This window comes from Peromyscus eremicus, chromosome 23 (genome assembly GCF_949786415.1).
Source record: "Peromyscus eremicus chromosome 23, PerEre_H2_v1, whole genome shotgun sequence".
Taxonomy (NCBI): Eukaryota; Metazoa; Chordata; class Mammalia; order Rodentia; family Cricetidae; genus Peromyscus; species Peromyscus eremicus.
This window is the reverse complement of record NC_081438.1, coordinates 11,009,980-11,027,195: the sequence shown is the minus strand read 5'-3', so window position 1 is coordinate 11,027,195 and position 17,216 is coordinate 11,009,980. Positions and strand designations below refer to the sequence as shown.

At 49.5% G+C, this 17,216-nt stretch overlaps 1 protein-coding gene across 1 annotated transcript; it reads left to right on the top strand.

Annotated features, from left to right (window-relative positions):
* Positions 1-3,552: 3,552 nt before the first annotated feature.
* Positions 3,553-13,594, top strand: LOC131897966 (2'-5'-oligoadenylate synthase 1A-like). The gene is made up of 6 exons (XM_059248994.1): positions 3,553-3,760; positions 5,343-5,631; positions 8,139-8,323; positions 11,125-11,357; positions 12,041-12,194; positions 13,406-13,594. Exons 1-6 carry the CDS (start codon positions 3,578-3,580, stop codon positions 13,517-13,519), a joined length of 1,158 nt encoding a protein of 385 aa, XP_059104977.1. The 5' UTR covers positions 3,553-3,577; the 3' UTR covers positions 13,520-13,594.
* Positions 13,595-17,216: the final 3,622 nt, after the last annotated feature.

The window sequence follows — 17,216 nt, the reverse complement described above, 5'->3', positions numbered from 1 at the left end:
TTTGGAGCATGCCTGGGGAATCTCAGTTGTCTTACCCGTGAAGACCCCTAACACATGGCAGGGGCTTCAGAAATGTCATTCCCTGTGCCTGCCCCTAAACTTGGGCTCTGGCAGTGCCAGTCCAAGAAGATGCTCCTGAGTTGGGGAAGGTACCACCCTCCCCCCCAGGAGGCGGCACAAGGCAGGGGGCAGGGGTGACAGTCTAGCTGTCCATGGAGCTTCCAACCTCCAGCAGGCCCCGTTTACCCTGAGTGGGAGTTGGAGGCAGAGCTGAGTCTGGGCCCCATCAGGGCAGACAGAGGCCGAGTAGAGAGAAGGCTAGGTCAAGGAGCTCATGAGGAATAGTAGTGTGTCCCCAGCAGCAGCTGAACATGTGGCTTAAGAAGGTTAAACCTTGTGACCTAGGCACTCCCTGGCTCAGTCAGGGTGGCCAAGGGCAATGACCTCATTGGGCTGAGTGACACATCAGAGCTCTTTAAGACACACAGGAGGGTGTGGAAGAGGTATAGATGAGCTGGGCATAGTGGCACACTATAATCCCAGCATTCAGGGGGCTGAGGCAGGAGGACTGCTGTAAATTCAAGGCTAGCTTGGCTTATGTGACAATGAGAACCTGGTCTACAACAAAAAAGGGTCAGTGAGAAGGCTCAGAGGGTATAAGTGTTTGCTGCCAAGGCTGATGGCCAGAGTTTGATCCTGGGACCCACATGGTAGAAGAAGAGAGAGCCCATGCCTACAAGTTCCTTTGACCCCCATGTTCACATGTGAAATAAATGTAATAGAATATTCTAAAGTATAACTAGCTTGGCCCCAGATCTGCTCAGGACCCTCAGCTGGTCTCTTTTCCCATCCTGGCACCTCTGCCTGGGGCCTTCAGCATCGCAGCTCCCTCAGGATCCACCAAGAAGAATCCCAGTGAGACCAAGAGGATTGTACCTGGGGGGCAGGGAAGATGGTTCAGTGGTTAAGAACCCTGGATGCTCTTGTGAAGGACCTGGGTTCCGTTCCCAGAATCCATATGGTGGCAAACATAACGCAAAAATTTTTGGTGTGGATTTCTCAAGAGAAGGTCTCATTGCTGAGCTCTGGCTATCATGGAACTCACTCTGTAGACCAGGCTGGCCTCGAAAACACAGAGGTCCAGCCTCCTCTGCCTCCCAAGTGCTAGGATCAAAGGTGTGCACCACTATACTTTGCCGACCAAAAATAATAATAATAATAATTTAAAGATGACACATTTTGCTGAGGGCTGACCTCTGACCTGGAATAACACAGCCACCATTAACACAATTTCCTGCTCCTGTGTCTTTAAGGGGAAGGTAATTTTATCACGCAGAAAGTGTGTTCTCAGCCATAGCCTTGGGCAGGATCATTTTTCCCATTCATTTTCTCAATCTATTGCAGCTTTCTTTTCTCACTCTCTGTAGTGAAGACAGTTGTGGTCTAGCCCAGGCCAGCCCAGCCTCCAGTTATCCATCCTCCTGCATCAGCGTTTAGGTGCTGGACTCCCAGGACCATCGGCAAGGCTGATTTTCTTTCTTGGCTGTCTGTTTTTTTAGGGGTATGTGAAGGATTAATAACCTAGAAGCCTCAGGCAGTCTGAGAGACTCCCCGAAGGAAGAGATGTAGCGCTGATCTCAGAGGGCAGTTAGGACCAGGGACGCCAATGTGGTAAGGACTCCACCAAGCTTTACCAGCTTGCGAAAGCAGAAAATAAGTCTGCAGATGAAATCTGTCACCCAAAGGTCCTGTTTCTACCCTACAAAACCTGAGGCCCCTTGTGCCCCAGGACATAGACTCCACTAGAGACACTTCCTTCAGTATTCTGATTAAAGGGCAATTCTGCTCCTGCAAGAGGCCACAGTCATCGCTATATCAATCACTTCTGTTGATCCTGACTAAGGACGTGTGTGTGTGTGTGTGTGTGTGTGTGTGTGTGTGTGTGTGTGTCTGTGTGTGTGTGTGTGTGTCTGTATATCTCTGTGTGTGTGTCTCTGAGTATGGATGTCTGTGTGTGTGTGTGTGTGTGTATCTCTGTGTGTGTCTCTGCGTATGGGTGTCTGCATGTGGGTGTCGCTGTGCGTGTCTCTGTGTGTCTGTGGTTGTGAGCTGCCGTGTGGCTTCTGGGAATGGACCCAGGGTTCCCTGGGAGGGTAGTCAGAGCTCTTCCCTCCTAGAGCTGGGTCTCACTCTGCAGTCCTGGCTGCCCTAAAAGGTACTGTGTAGACCAGGCTGGCCTCCAATCCACCAGCTTCACTCTTGAGTGCCGAGGTTAAAGATGTGCACCAGCACACCCAGAGTCATTTTTATTTTTATTTGTGTGTGTGTGTGTGTGTGTGTGTGTGTGCTCCTGAGCATAAATTTATGCACTCTCTGTACAATACCCACAATGCCTTAGTACTGATCCTTCTCTCCAGCCCACAGTGTTGATTTCCCACACTTTCTTCACCCTCTCATGGGTCTGTATCTGTATACTGACAGAAACATACACACGATAAACTTACAGTCCTACTGAATAATGAGACTTTAGGGCGGCAACAGGCTCAGCTCCTGTGGTGACATTTTTGCCTTAGGCGTAAGTCAATACATAATGCAGAGGACACCGATGAGCCAGTTAGGAGAAGTGTGGGTACAGCTAGGCCCCGTGGCCCAGCCTGGTAACACCAACACTGAGGAGGCCAACGTGGGAGAATCACCAGTTCAAGTCCAGCCTTGGCCTCAAAGTAAGACCACAACAAAGTGAAAAGTCTAAACAAGAGATGAAGAGGTGGAGGCAGGGGGTTGCAGGTCACCTAAACTGCTTGGAATAATGCTTTGGGTGGTGGCTACACGAGTGTGCATCTGGGACCTGTGCCCCTCAAAGGCTGAACGAACTTCAACCTCGCCATGGCCTTGGCAGATAGCTCACGGTATTATCCCAGTGCTGACCTGTCCCGTCCCCCATCCCATCCCGTGAATCATGCCTCATCCCCTGCCTTAAAACTGGGGCGCTCAGTGGTACAGCTGGTGCTTTACCCTTGGGTTGCCATGGGTTACCTCTCCAGGGCCACAGAGGAAGGAGAAGGGGATATGAGTATGAGAGAGGCCTTCTGGGAACTCTGGGCTTTCTGAAAGAATTTTCTGCAATCCTAGAATGGCGGGTCTAGAGTTAAAGGAAGATCAAAGCTCAAAGTTACAGCAGTTTGTTTTGTTTTTAAAAAGAAAAGAACACAGAGTTCTTCCAAAACATTTGCAGGAGCTGGAAGCCAAGCTCAGGACCCAATCGGCGCCTTCTGCAGTTTCCTGACTTGGTTTCCCCTCTTTTACAACACGTACAGATTGCTCTTAAAACCTGCTGTTTCTCGACAAGAAGAAACCCTGAAAAAACAATAGCTGTTTCATTATGAATTCTTCTCTGGGTAGGATGCTAAGGAAACCTAGGCTTGGAGGGACATCGTGAGAAGCCCCTGAAGCCATTGGCTGGGTGATTTGCATAGCCCCGCCCTCCCCGGGAAATCGAAACCGAAAAGCAGCTGCATCCTGCTCAGCCCTGGAAAGGGGGAGACACTTGGGCTGCCGAGGGAAAGCTTCAGGGACGATGGGGCAGGGACTCAGCAGCATCCCGGCCTGGGAGCTGGACAAGTTTATAGAGGACCACCTCCAACCCGATGCCAGCTTCCGTCATGATGTCAGAGCCATCATCAATATCATGTGTGATTTCCTGAAGGAGAGATGCTTCCGAGACGCTGCCCACCCTGTGAGGGTCTCCAAGGTGGTGAAGGTGAGCCCCGCTCAGCCCGAGCTGACCCGGGTGGGGTGGGAGAGGACCCTCAGGAGCCAGACTGCAGCCCTAATCCCGTCTCCTCACCTCTGATCACAGCTGTGTGGTGTGGGGGGGTTCTGCCCCCAGATCCCACATCTGTGTTAGAAAAAGAGCCTCAGCTACAGTTTATGTTCCACTCTCTCAAGCCACATCCATTTCAGAGTCAGGGAGACTGAGGCCAAGCTTGGGGAAGAAGTTTTCTGGAGAGTGGTGGATGGGGGGGCCCAACCTTTGCACTGCTGTGTGACCTTGGGTGAGTGAATTACCATCTCTGTGCCCAGGGTTCTCTGCACACCTCCTATATTGGCACAGGACATGCAGACTAAGTGTGGCACAGAGGACAGAACAGGACCCCATATGCTGGTGACTGGATTGATGGATGATCACTGGGCTCGGTTCCGGGTCTTGGACTTTTCATCAGTACCTAATTTACTGGGAAAGCTGCAGAAATAAAGTTGTTTTCTTTTCTTTCTTTTTTAGTTAATTTTATTTATTTATTTATTTATTTATTTATTTATTTATTTATTTATTTAATTTTATGGATGGCGGTTGTGCATGTGTTACTGCAGGCGCCCTCAGAGTTGAAGAGTGGGTGTCACATCCCTTTTAGCTGGAGTTATCTAGGTGGCTGTGAGCTGGCTGGCCCGCATGGGTGCTAGGCACTAGACTCAGGACATCTGTAACAACAGCGGGGTCTTTTAACTACTGAACCACCTCTCCATTCCCAGACGGGACATTTGGTAATGACCACTCAACTGTGGCTGGGGCCCGTGTGAGGGATTATTCTCAGCATGAGTCCTTCTGAAAATATTTTGTTTTACAGATGTGGATCTCTTTTTACTAATTTTTTTCTGTTGCTCTCTGAATTTTGTTATTAAATATTACGTAAGGCCGTTTTCTTACAAGTATGTGATGTCATGTGAGCACAGTCTACCAACTAGCAATGTTAACAATGGGGATCATGACAACGGTTTCACGAGTCCGTGTTAATTTACTCAGAGTCTCCTCTCACCCACTACCATCCCGTCCTTTGCCCCCGCCACTGACCTCGCCTAGAGGGTCCCTCTCTGATGGCATGTCACGTGTGTGCAGTGAGATCTGGATTCCACATGAGAGAAAATGTGCTATTTTGTCTTCCCTCATGACCCACTCTTTAGACACCTCCCCCACTTTTCCCACATAGCCCCGCTTCTATCACACACACACACACACACACACACACACACACACACACACACACACACTCACACACTCATTCTCACAGACATATTTAAATATAGACCCCACAGATAAATGCTGATGTTCATTATTCTGAGTCTGGCCTATCTCTTGAACCACGAGGAGATCCAGAACCATCTTTTTTCCTGCATTGATCCTGATTTCGCTCTTCAGGGCTGACTATTATTCCACTAAATATGTGCTGGCTTTGTCTATTCTCTCTCCATCTGTGACCCTGGGTGGTGGACCCCAGGCTGCTGAGGGTCTGGACTGCTGGGCAAGGCTCTGCCTGTCGTCTGTCATTCTCGTCATTGTCTTTCAGGGCGGCTCCTCGGGCAAAGGAACTGCTCTAAAGGGCAGGTCAGACGCCGACCTGGTGGTGTTTCTTAACAATCTCACCAGCTTTGAGGATCAGTTAAGCCGACGGGGAGAGTTCATCCAGGAAATTAAGAAACAGCTGTACAAGTTTCAGAGAGAGAGACATATTTGGGTGAAGTTTGAGGTCCAGAGCTCATGGTGGCCCAACCCTCGGGTACTCAGCTTCAAACTGAGCTCCCCTGATCTTCAACAGGAAGTGGCGTTTGATGTGCTGCCCGCCTATGATGTCCTGGGTAAGCCAGTCAGAGCCTCAGCCGGCCCTTCCGTGTGCCTTCATCCTCTCCTCTGTTTCTGTGTTTTTATGTGTGTGCACGTGTGTGTGTGTGTGTGTGTGTGTGTGTGTGTGTGTGTGATCATGAACCATGACTGACACACCTCAGAGGCCATCCATCTTTTTTGAGGCCTGGTCTCTTCCTGCCTCAGAGTTCAATAATTAATCTTGACTGACTGGGCAGAGCCCCGGAACCCTCTTGACTCCCCTCCCCAGCTCTGGGATTACAATCCTAAATCACCACTCCCAGCTTTTCCCTGAGTCCTGGGCTTCCAACCTGGGTCCTCACGCTTCTGTGACAAGCACGTTGCTCACTGACCATCTCCACAGCCCACACCTTCTATTCCTGAACTGAAAACCCTTATCAATTGAGAAACTCTCCCAAACAGAGTATCTCTTTAAAGCTGAGCTGGGGAGGACAGACTTTAGAATTTTGGGAGTGGGAGTGAGAATCCATCAGAGAAGGGCATTAAGTAGCACGCTGGCTCAGTGAGGGGATGAAGGCACTTTAGATGACCCCTCAGCTGACCAGTGATATTCGAGGCTGGGTATGGATTTTGTCTTTCTAAACATAAGCAGAGAACTCAAAGAATATTACTAACTGATGATCTCACCCAAAGAATAGGAAACCTCAGACCTGTTCATAGGCCTGGGTGCCTGTGGGAGGGTTTGTGCAGGATGCAGAATTTTCCTGAAGCTGTATGCCTCAGGAAAGAAAACAGGAAACAGAGCCACACCACATTCCCACCCACTTCACATCTGTTAAATCATTAATCATTAAATGATCCTCTATGTAAAGACCTCACACCAGGTTTGACACACAGTGTGTCTCCAAAATTACAAAATTGCTCACCTCTACCCTAAGACACTCATGGATACCCTCTGATAGCATTCTGGGGAGGGGTGGGCACAGCACCCCCTGCTGGCCACTGTGAGAACTGCTGCTATTAACTTAGAGACAAGGCCACTGCCCTTGGCTTAGGAGAGCAATGGACACAGTGCAGAGTCTCAGGCAGCAGGGAATGAGAGGCCAGCCTGGGAGCAGGAGCAGGGCAGCATGCTGTGGGAAGCTGCAGGGGCTTAGAGCCCTGCTGAGTGGAGGGGCCAGAGGGGGTGACCCAGAAATGAGCTGGGAGGGCTGCTCCCCAGAAGTCTGTCTTGGTCATGGACTTCCTCAGCCTCAGCAACTTTCCAGTGAGGAAGTGGGGCCACCACAGTGAACCCCTTGGAAATGGCAGTGTAAGCGACTGCCCAAGTGAGAACCCAGCCACAACTCTATCCAAGATGACTTAGCCCATGGGGCCCGCTATGTGAAAATAAACACTTGAGACTCTCCTGGGGCGCTGAGTGACCAGCTGTGTCCTCAACTCCATCAGTAGGTGATTTTGCCCTGTACCAGCATCAAAGCCTGATGGTATGGCCTGCTGCAACCATGACCACACACCTGCACACACCTTAGGTACAGACTGCTTCCTGTCTAGTCTCCTCAAATGTGCACATGCACCCACACACAGACACACACCCACATGTATTCTTTAGCCTGCTGCCCATCCACTCTACAAGTTCAGAACACACACACACACACACACACACACACACACACACACACACACACACACACACCACCATATCTTGTTGTTCTCAGGACCTGGTCAATTAAACCATATGATATTAAGTTAGGCACTATGGAAAATCATGCACTAAAAACACACAGTGGCTGGAGAGATGGCTTAGTAGATAAGGACAAATGCTACACAAGCATGAGGATCTTAGTTCAAATCCCCAACACTCACTTAACTTAGAAGGTGCCACACACAGATCTGTAACTCCAGCAGTATAGGGGACAGAGACAGGAAAATCTCTAAGACCTGCTGCATGTCAGCCAAGCTCCACGTTCACAGAGAGACCCTGCCTCAAAGGGAGAAGGAGACAAACTATAAAGGATGAAACCAGTGTGTCCTCTCTTATCTCCAAACATAGGTGTATAACGTTTCATGAACACAAACAATACATGCACAAAATAGGGCAGAGACTCTGTAAGCACAAGATACATGATATATAAATGCAGCCAATAGCTCCACAGTAAACTCTGACACAAGCAGGAGTGTACACACACATGACAAGCCCCATGCACAAGATACTGGACCCCAGAGCATGGTTGGCCATCATTAGATGACCCTGCAGCTCTCTCGTGTGTGACCTCAGCGTGCTGTTTCCTCCCACCGCTGTCTCCAGGCCTGTGGGGAAGGCACTGTACTAGGACCAGTTGGGGGCAGGGATTATCCATGGCCACATGGTGTTTGCAGTCCTGAGGGGTGATGGGCACATGGTTGTATGGGGAATGAGGCTTGCTGTGGTAAAACTCTGCCTGTTCCCTGAACCCCACAGCCTGTGAGCTTGTCACCCCAGATATACCCAAGAACCTCAGAGAAGGGCTGGAGTGTTAACTGAGTGAAGCCTCCTTGACAGGTCATGTTGGCATCTACGGCAAACCTGGCCCTGAAATCTACAAAACGCTCATCAGGAAGTGCATCTCCCTGAGGAAGGAGGGTGAGTTCTCCACCTGCTTCACAGAGCTCCAGAGAAACTTCCTGAAGCATCGTCCAACCAAGCTGAAGAGTCTCATCCGCCTGGTCAAGCACTGGTACCAACTGGTATGGCATCTGGCCCATCTGCCATGAGCCCCGTCTATACAGGGGTGGATACAGCCAGAGAGTAGAGGGAGTATTCTAGTTTGCTTTCTATCGACATGATATCTTTGTTACATGACCAAACGGCACTTGGGAAGGAAAGGTCTTATTAGGTCCCACGTCCCAGTCATAGTCCATCACGAAGGGAAGAAAGGTCAGTCACTGTAGCAGAGACGATGGAGGAATTCTGCTCACTGGCTTCCTCTCCGTGGCTCACTCAGTTTATATTCATATACAACCCAGAGTCATCTGCCCAGACGTGGCATCAACCAGAGTTGGCTAATCCCACCCACATCAATCATTAATTAGTAACATGTCCCCCACAAACTACCCTAGACCAGTTGATGGAGGCATTTTCTTAATTAAGGTTCCCTTCTCCCAGATGTCTAGTGGACCAAAACTAACCAGCACAATTGACTGCTTTTCAAGTTGATGCACAAACAGACCACTATTAAACCATAACCTTTCCTTTCTTGCTTATCCCTAAGATCTCATGTCTGCATCACATTATAAAATACAATATAGCCTTCAAAGTCACAGTTTAAAAAAAAAACAAAACCAAAACTCCAACACTTATAAAAATTAGTCTCTCAACTGTGAGCTCTTATAAAATTAAGAACAGAAGTTAAATACTCTTATCCTAGAGCAAAGAACCAGGGCATAATCACAATCAGATCAAACAAAACCAATGTCCAACAGTGCAAAAGCTCAATATCTGATATCTGGGACTCACCATTTTCATTTTCTGAGCTTCAAAGGGCCTGGGCTTTGTTCATCTCGGGCTCTGCCATCCACAGCACACAGCTGGTCTCACAGGCTCAGGCCAGCTCTGTTCACATGTTCTGCTCTCCTTGGCAGTGGTCTCATGCTCAGGGGACCTTCAGTGTTTGAGGGGGTTCTCCACTACAGTTGAGGCTGCACTTTCTCCAATGGCCTCTCTCGGTCTCTCTCAGTGCCAGGCCTCAGCTGATCTCCATGACCCCTTCAATCCTGCAGTCTTGAAGGGACTAAAATAGAACCACCTGGGAGACATCTCCACTTTACCAGGTCTGGCTGTCACCATGAGATACAGTCTTGGGTCCCTGGATGACAGCTTCTGTGTGTGACCATGAGGAAACTCTTCCCAGAAGACTTGGCCTCCATGGTGAAGGTCTCTTCTTACTCAGAGCTGATTTTCAGCCCCAGCTGATGAGAAACCATGATCCTTAATTCAAAATCTCACACAAACAGCCAGATAGAGTCTTTGCTTCCCTCTGAAACTTCACACACCAGCCTCTGTCATCTGCCTGTCTGTCAACATTTGTATCTTCCAAGTTCCCACAAACAGCACATTAGGCTCTGAGCACTCAATGGCTTTTCCAACCCAAAGTTCCAAAACCCTTCCACTATCCTGCCAAAGAGCAACATGGCAGGTGTGTCCCAGCAGTAGTCCACTCTCTAGGACCAGGAAGTTGAGGCAGGGATTTAAGCAGAAGCCACGGAGGAGCACTGTTTATTGGCTTGATACCCCGTTACTGCTCAGCCTGCTTTTTAAAAGCAACTCAGAACCACCCTCCCAGGGGTGGCTCTGCCCACAATGGGCTGGGCCCTCCCACATTAATCACTGATCAAGAAAATGACTTACAGGCTTGCCCACAGCCTGTCTGATGGAGGCATTTTCTCATTTGTGGGTCCATCTTCTCCAGATGACTCGACTTGTGTCAGGTTGACAAAAAGGAAAAAAAAAATTAGTGGTGAGGAAAAAAAATTGAAAGGGAAAAAGGCGGGTGGAAAGGAGGGAGGGGCAGGGGACGAGAGAGAATCAAGGGGTAAGTGGGGGTGATGAGGTAGGGTGATGCTGAGGGAGGGGACCGGAGAGGAAGGAGGACTCTCTATGTTTGTTCTAATTGATTTTTTTCCAGTCAGCTAACTCTCTCTTCAGCTGTGTCTAATTCACTGTTCTCTGGCTGCTGCCTCATTTGTGTCTTTGAATTTTTTCTTCCTTGGCAAATCTTTCCCGTTCCTTTCTATCACTTTGATTTTCCCGACTCTTCGTGCAATTCTCTCTTTAAACATTTTATTCCTTGTTATATTCTGGGCTTTTTTAATCTGTGTGCGTTCATACCTGTTCACGGGAGCACACGTGTATGTGTTTATATGTGTGTGTGCAAAAGCACGTGCAGGCCATAGAGCAATGCCAGGTCCTCAGTCACTCTCCACCTTGTATATCCAGGCAGGGTCTGATGCTCGAACCCACAGCATGCTGAGTCATGAGGTCTGAACCCTCATGTAGTCCTGGGGACCCCCATCTTTACCCCCTGAAGCTGGGATTATGAGTCAGCTTCCTCACCAGACATTGATGTGCATGTTGCGGATCTAAACTCCCTGGCTTGCCTGAGGGGGGGGGACACTTTATCCATTGATCAATCTCCTTGGCCCCTCCCCAGTTATTTCAGAGCCTGTGATAAAACCTTCAAGAGTGAGCATCATTACTATCCCGCCCCCACCCTCATTCCCTGGCTGTCACTCAAAGTGTCATGATTCCTCCTGTGCCTGCCGGTAAATGCGCAGTCTTTGTGGACCGCACAGTCTCCATCCCAACCGCTCAACCACTGGCTGTAGCCTAGGAGGGTCCGTAGACTGAATCTAAAGGACTAGGTATAGCTGTGTGTCAATAAACCTGTGATGACAACATCAGGTGGCAGTTGAATTGACCCCGTGAGAAGTGGTCCCCCCACATCAGCTGATGTGACAGCCTGTTTTTCTCATTGCCTTTTTCTTCTCAGTGTAAGGAGAAGTTGGGGAAGCCACTGCCCCCCCAGTATGCCCTGGAGCTGCTCACAGTCTATGCCTGGGAATGTGGGAGTGGAGACACTGAGTTCAACACAGCTCAGGGCTTCCGGACAGTCTTGGAACTGGTCACCAAGTACAGGCAGCTTCGAATCTACTGGACAGAGTATTATGACTTTCAAGACCAGGACATCTCCAATTACCTGCACAGACAGCTCAGAAGATCCAGGTAGCATGTCCCCACATGGCCCAGCTCCTCACCACGGGGTCCAGGCTGCAGGAGTGTGAAAAAGGGGAGGTGGGAGTTCTGTGTCAGTGAAGCATCTCCTGTCCTGTCGTCACCGTGCTGGGCCCTGTCCTGCTGGCCCCTTATTGACACGAAGACCTGCAACCCTGGGCTCTCCTGTCTGTAGATAAGACCAAGGCTCTGACCTTGTCCAAACCCAAACAGTCGAGAAAGGGGAGTACATGGAGCGGGAACGGAGACATTCCAGCAGTAACATAAGTCATAAGGGCTGCTAGGTACTGAAGATTGACTCGGGGACCAATTAATTGTAAATAATACAGTAGACTTGTTGCCCAAGGTAGGGACCTGTTGTGATCCGATGTTGTGTTCAGCCCTCACATCTCATCTCATCCTTTGAGACTGACTGGTTCAACTCTCCCCATCTCACAGATCAGAGAGCCTGAGGGACCTGCCTCAGGACACACAGCTACTAAAGAGTAGAGGATTGGAACCCAGGCCTTCCAGGTCATGGGCAAGTGGCCCTCCAGGCTTGCTCTATGCATGGGGCAGAGACTAGGACAAACTTTGGATAGGGGTGATCTGCTGGGCTTCTCCACTGCCCCTGGGCAGTGGTACCTGGGACACCGGACAGCTGGTTAATTCCCTCTCTGAATGTTGCTCTGCAGGCCTGTGATCCTGGACCCTGCTGACCCAACAGGGAACGTAGCTGGTTCAAACTCAGATGGTTGGGGGCGACTGGCTGGAGAGGCTAAGGCCTGGTTTCGGTACCCATGCTTTAAGAACAAGGATGGTTCCCCAGTGCGCTCCTGGGATGTTCAGGTGAGACCCTGTCATCACCCTGTCCCCTTGCACACAGCTTAGGTCACTCCATCTGTTTGGTGAATACTCTCACCAAGATGTGATCTTTAGCTACAGGACTCCACACTCCTAGGAAAGTCAGTTGCTTCCCTGTTTTACAGCCATTTTAGCGGCATTCAGAGATGTCATAGGCTGGCAAGATGGCTCAGTGGGTAAAGCACATGCTGCCAACACTGGTGACCTGGGCTTGATCCCTAGAACCCTAAGGTAGAAGGAGAGACCAACTCTTCCAAGTTTTCTCTGAGCTTCATCTCTGTGCTGTTACACAAGTGAACATGGATACACACACACAAACACATAAACACATTCACACAAACTCACTCTCAAACTCACACACATATACCCACCTTCATTTCCAAACTCTCTCACATACACACTCACTCACACTCACAGACACAGGTGCACCCGCACACTGACACGCCAAGATCAATCCCACGTGAGTCTATTTAATGGGTAATAGGACCACTACACTGATACACAGGGAGAGTGTGAAAAGGAGGCTCAGAGCTCAAACCACGGGCTCAGGGACGCTTAGCTAAGGATAAACGGGGCTGGAATTTCCGTGGACTCTGAAGCCAGTGCTCAGGTCCACCTAGCAGCCCATCTTTCCTGTCTCGTTGTCATGTGGTCAGTTGCACTCAGGGGGGCTGTGTCACAGCCAAAGAGGCACAGAGGGACCTGCACTTGGACTTTCCTCCTCCTGGTGTAGGGGCTTTCTGATGTTAGGGAACCGATGGTTCCCTTGGCCATGCATGGGTGGCCGAGCTTAGCCTGGGATATTGGAACCAAACCCCAGTTCAAGAAGGAAGTGAGAGGGGATATTAGGGATGTGGGAGAGAAGCATGGGAAGCTATAGTGGCCTCCAGGGTTGCCATGCAGCAGACAGTTGGCCTCCAGGGTTGCCATGCAGCAGACAGTTGGCTATGCCCAATCTCTCATTTGACAGATCTATAAATGAATGAGGGGTCCTCAGGTGGGAGGCATGACTTCCAGGGAAGTACTCTATATACCCACAAGGGCCTGAGTTCTAAAGTTGGCCTACTGGCCACCTTCCCAGATCCTGTCTAAGGGGCTCAGGTGGCCCGTTACAGCACCCACCTTCAGGCCTCATTTATACCCCCTTCCCAATAAGAATGTGGGCTCCTGACATGATTGTGTGTTTTCTATTGCAGACGGAGGTTGGTGTACCACACCAGGAGAACCAGGAGACTAATTTTTTTCGTAATGTCTGTTTAGTTTTGTTGTTTTCATTTGTTTTTGGTATTTCAAGGGCTGCTTCTGCATAACATGGGCTACCCTGGAGCTCGCCACCCTCCTGCCTTAGTGCTGGGATGACTGCAGTGTAGACCTGATGTGCCCTTCCGTCCATGCTCAGGTGGATGAGAATGGAGCATGTGTCCTCCTGTGAGCTCAGTAGCACCCTTCCCAGAAGGCTCCCAGAGTCGGGGATGTGCTCCTCTGCTCTTGGCCTTGACCAGAGAGGTCAGGATGCTGCCAAGGCCCCAGTGATGGAGTGTCCAACCTGGAGTCAGACTCCAGGCTTCTGACCCTGGCCCACCTACCCTTCCACCCTGTCCCATCACAGACAGCCTTCCTCACAGCCTGCTTCATCAGCTGTATCCTCTGACAGCATTCCCTGGGGGGAAAGAGATGCAGAAGGGTCGGGGAGAATTCCAACTTGACTTCTGTCTGTGTGTCTGTTGGGAGGTTCTGTCCAATGTCTGATGAACAATAAACCACAGCCAATGTCATGAGGGTGTGTGAGATGAGTCATAGAGTATAGACATAGGTGTGTGTGTGTGTGTGTGTGTGTGTGTGTGTGTGTGTGTGTGTGTGTGTATGGACACTTGTGGTTCAACTAGATGCATTTATTGAGCACTTGTTACATGTGCTCCCCATGAGTCCAGCCACCGAGCACTCAACAGTGGACAGAGCAGAACCAAATCATTACAGCTTTTTATTCCGGGTGGCTTGGGGATCCCTCCAGGTCACTTGTACATAAACCAGAGACAGGAATCCTTGGTTCCTTCTGTCCATGTCCCAAGACAAGATTCTAGGCCTGCCCCCATGTGACTCAGAAGCTGTTCTGCAGCTGCACATGGCCAAGGGGATCTGGGAATGTGAGCATTGCATGTGACGATGCACCATGGCTGCAACATGCAGGCTGGGGTTTGAGGATGTGCATGACAAATAAAAAGTGCATGGAGTTTGTGACTATGGTGACTTTGAAACGAAACATGGTTTGTCTGTAGTGATTATGAACTTCTGGTGCATTGAGTTAAATCACAAGGAGTGTCAGCTTTGTCTCTTCCTCTCTCTCTGTCTCTCTGTCTCTGTCTCTTTCTCCCCCTCTTTCTGAGAGAGGGTCTCATTATGTGTCCCAGGCTGCCTGGAACTCACTGCAATCCTTCTACCTCAGTCTCCCCAGCTGTGGAATTATACACACATGCACACACACTACTAACCTCCACACAGAGAATTAAATGGTTCCATAGGAAGGAAGACACCTCTAATCTGGGCCACATCTTCTGCTGGTATAAGGGACATGGAAGAAGGAAGCTTCTGTGCTTTGCCTGCTTGCTTTTGCCTTGCTAGCCCATCCATCCCTTCACTGGCGTTAGAGCCTAGTTCTTTGGGATTCCAGCATATACAGAAGACCAGATGAGGCATCCAGCTTCAAGAAGTAAACAATTTCTGGATTCTGGGATGCTCCATAAATAGCCTGTCACTGTTGGATTAGCTGGACCACAGCCCATAAGTCATTCTCATAAACCCCCTTTCTGTATACATAGAGATTCATTTTTATAAGTTCTACTACTCTAGAGAGCCCTGACTAACACAAGAGAGCACCCGACCTTGACCAAAAGGTCCAAGGTGAAGACTAGGCTTAAAACCCAAAGACATGGATGGTAAATCAGGACCAACATGGGGCCCACAGGAAGAGAAGGGATGAGCACTGTGCTTAGGGCCAAAGGGCTCTTGGGCAGTTCCAGTCTGGAGCAAGCATGATGCTTCACAACATGGCAGTCAGACACAGTGGTGTGCAAGTGTCAACTGTGGAACTCTTTCTCCATCTGAGAGATGCTCTTCAGTCACCCCATTGTCATGGAAACCTGATCCTGCCACCTTGTGGCTCCTCCCTAGGACTGCTCATCACTCATCCTGTGTCCTGCTGTTAACCTCCATGGTCTTTATCATTGGGAAAGCTCTCAGAGGTCCACACAGGGAGTCATTTCATCATGGAGACATGGGATGTGGCCATTACATGTCACATGTAGACTTGCTTTAGTGTGGGGTACATAAGGGCTCACATGATGGGTCTCCTCAGCTTGGCAGGAGACATGGGGCACCCCTGGCTATTGTTTGTTAAAACCTTCTTTGTGTATCTGGGGGTGTTTCAGAAGAGGCAAGACTGGAATCATAGACCAGCATCATTGCATCCACCATGGGGTTAAATAGAGCACAAGGCAGAGTGTGGTGTATTCTGAGGTCTAGGGTTTTGTAGGGGTCCACCGAAGGCTCAGATAGAGCACAAGGCTGAGTGTGATGTGTTCTGAGGTCTAGGGTGTTGTAGGGGGTATTTACTCTTTGTGGTGAGCTGCCACCCAGCTCCTAAATAAATACACACAGAGACGTATTCTTACTTATGAAACCCTGGCCTTAGTTTGGCTTAGTTCCTAGCCAGTTTTCTTTAAATTATCCTGTCTATGTTTTGCCTCTGAGCTTTTCCTGTTTTCTTCTGTAAATTTTACTCTGTGGCTTGCTGGTTGTGTAGCTGGTTGGCTGGTCCCTGGAGTCCTCCTACTCTGTGAGATCTCTTTTCTCTTCCATCTCTTTTCTTCTTCCCTATATCTTCTCTCTGCCTGCCAGCCCCGCCTATCCTTTCTCCTGCCTCGCTATTGGCCATTCAGCTCTTTAGTAGGCCATCAGGTGTTTTAGACAGACACAGTAACACAACTTCACAGAGTTAAACAAATGCAACATAAACAAAAGTAACACACCTGAAAATAATATTCCACAACACTAGGGGACTCGTGTCTTCTCACACTCCAGGACATCGGGGCTCCTGGTTCTTAGGGCTGCTATAGTGAGAATAGAATGAATGAGTGCTGGAAGGACACCCCACATGCACACTTAATAACACAGTTATTAAGAGAGTGGGCATTAGGGAGAGGAGCAGGTTTGGGAGTGGGTAGCTCTGTGCAATGCCCTGAACTTTTAGTGAGCAGTGCCCAAGATGTGAGTGCACACAGGTCTTTTGTGGTTCCAGGGTTTTGCATATTTATGGTTCTGACAAATGAGCTGCTGGTTTATGGCACTGAATTATGGAACCATTTAGTTTGGTGGTGGTGGTGGTGGTGTGTGTGGTTTTGTGGGGTCAGAGGTCAGCCTAGAGTGTCATTCCTGAGGCACTAACTACCTTTTTTTTTTTTTTTAAGCAGGGTCTTTCATGGGCTTGAGTTCACCAACTAGGCTACAGTGGCTAGCCAGGGAGCTTCAGGAGCCTCCTGTCTATGCTTCTACAGCACCAGGCTAACTGCATGCTACCACCTTGGTTTCTTAACACTGATACTGTTTTTTAACTACGTGTATGTCTGTGTGTGGACATGGGCACACGAGTGCTAGTGTTTGTGGAGGCCGGAGTAGTCTGATCTCATTGGAGCTGGAGTTAGAGATGGCTGTGAGCTACCTAACAGGGATGCTGGGAATCAACCTCGGGACCCCTTCAAGAGCAGTTAGTGCTCTTAGCCACCAAGTAAGGAGCACGTGGGATTTTTTAATGGATTAAATTCGGTCCTCGGGCTTGCAAGGTGAGCACTGTACTGCCTGAGCCAGCTCCTCAGCCTGCTCTCCAACCCAGTAATTCCCCTGCAGGGGCGGAGCTAGCTCATAGATGTCCTGCAAACCATGGGGCGGTTTTACTCTTTCTAGCAGCCACTTTAAAAGTTTTGTAAGATGGGCCGGAGAAATGGCTCAGCAGTT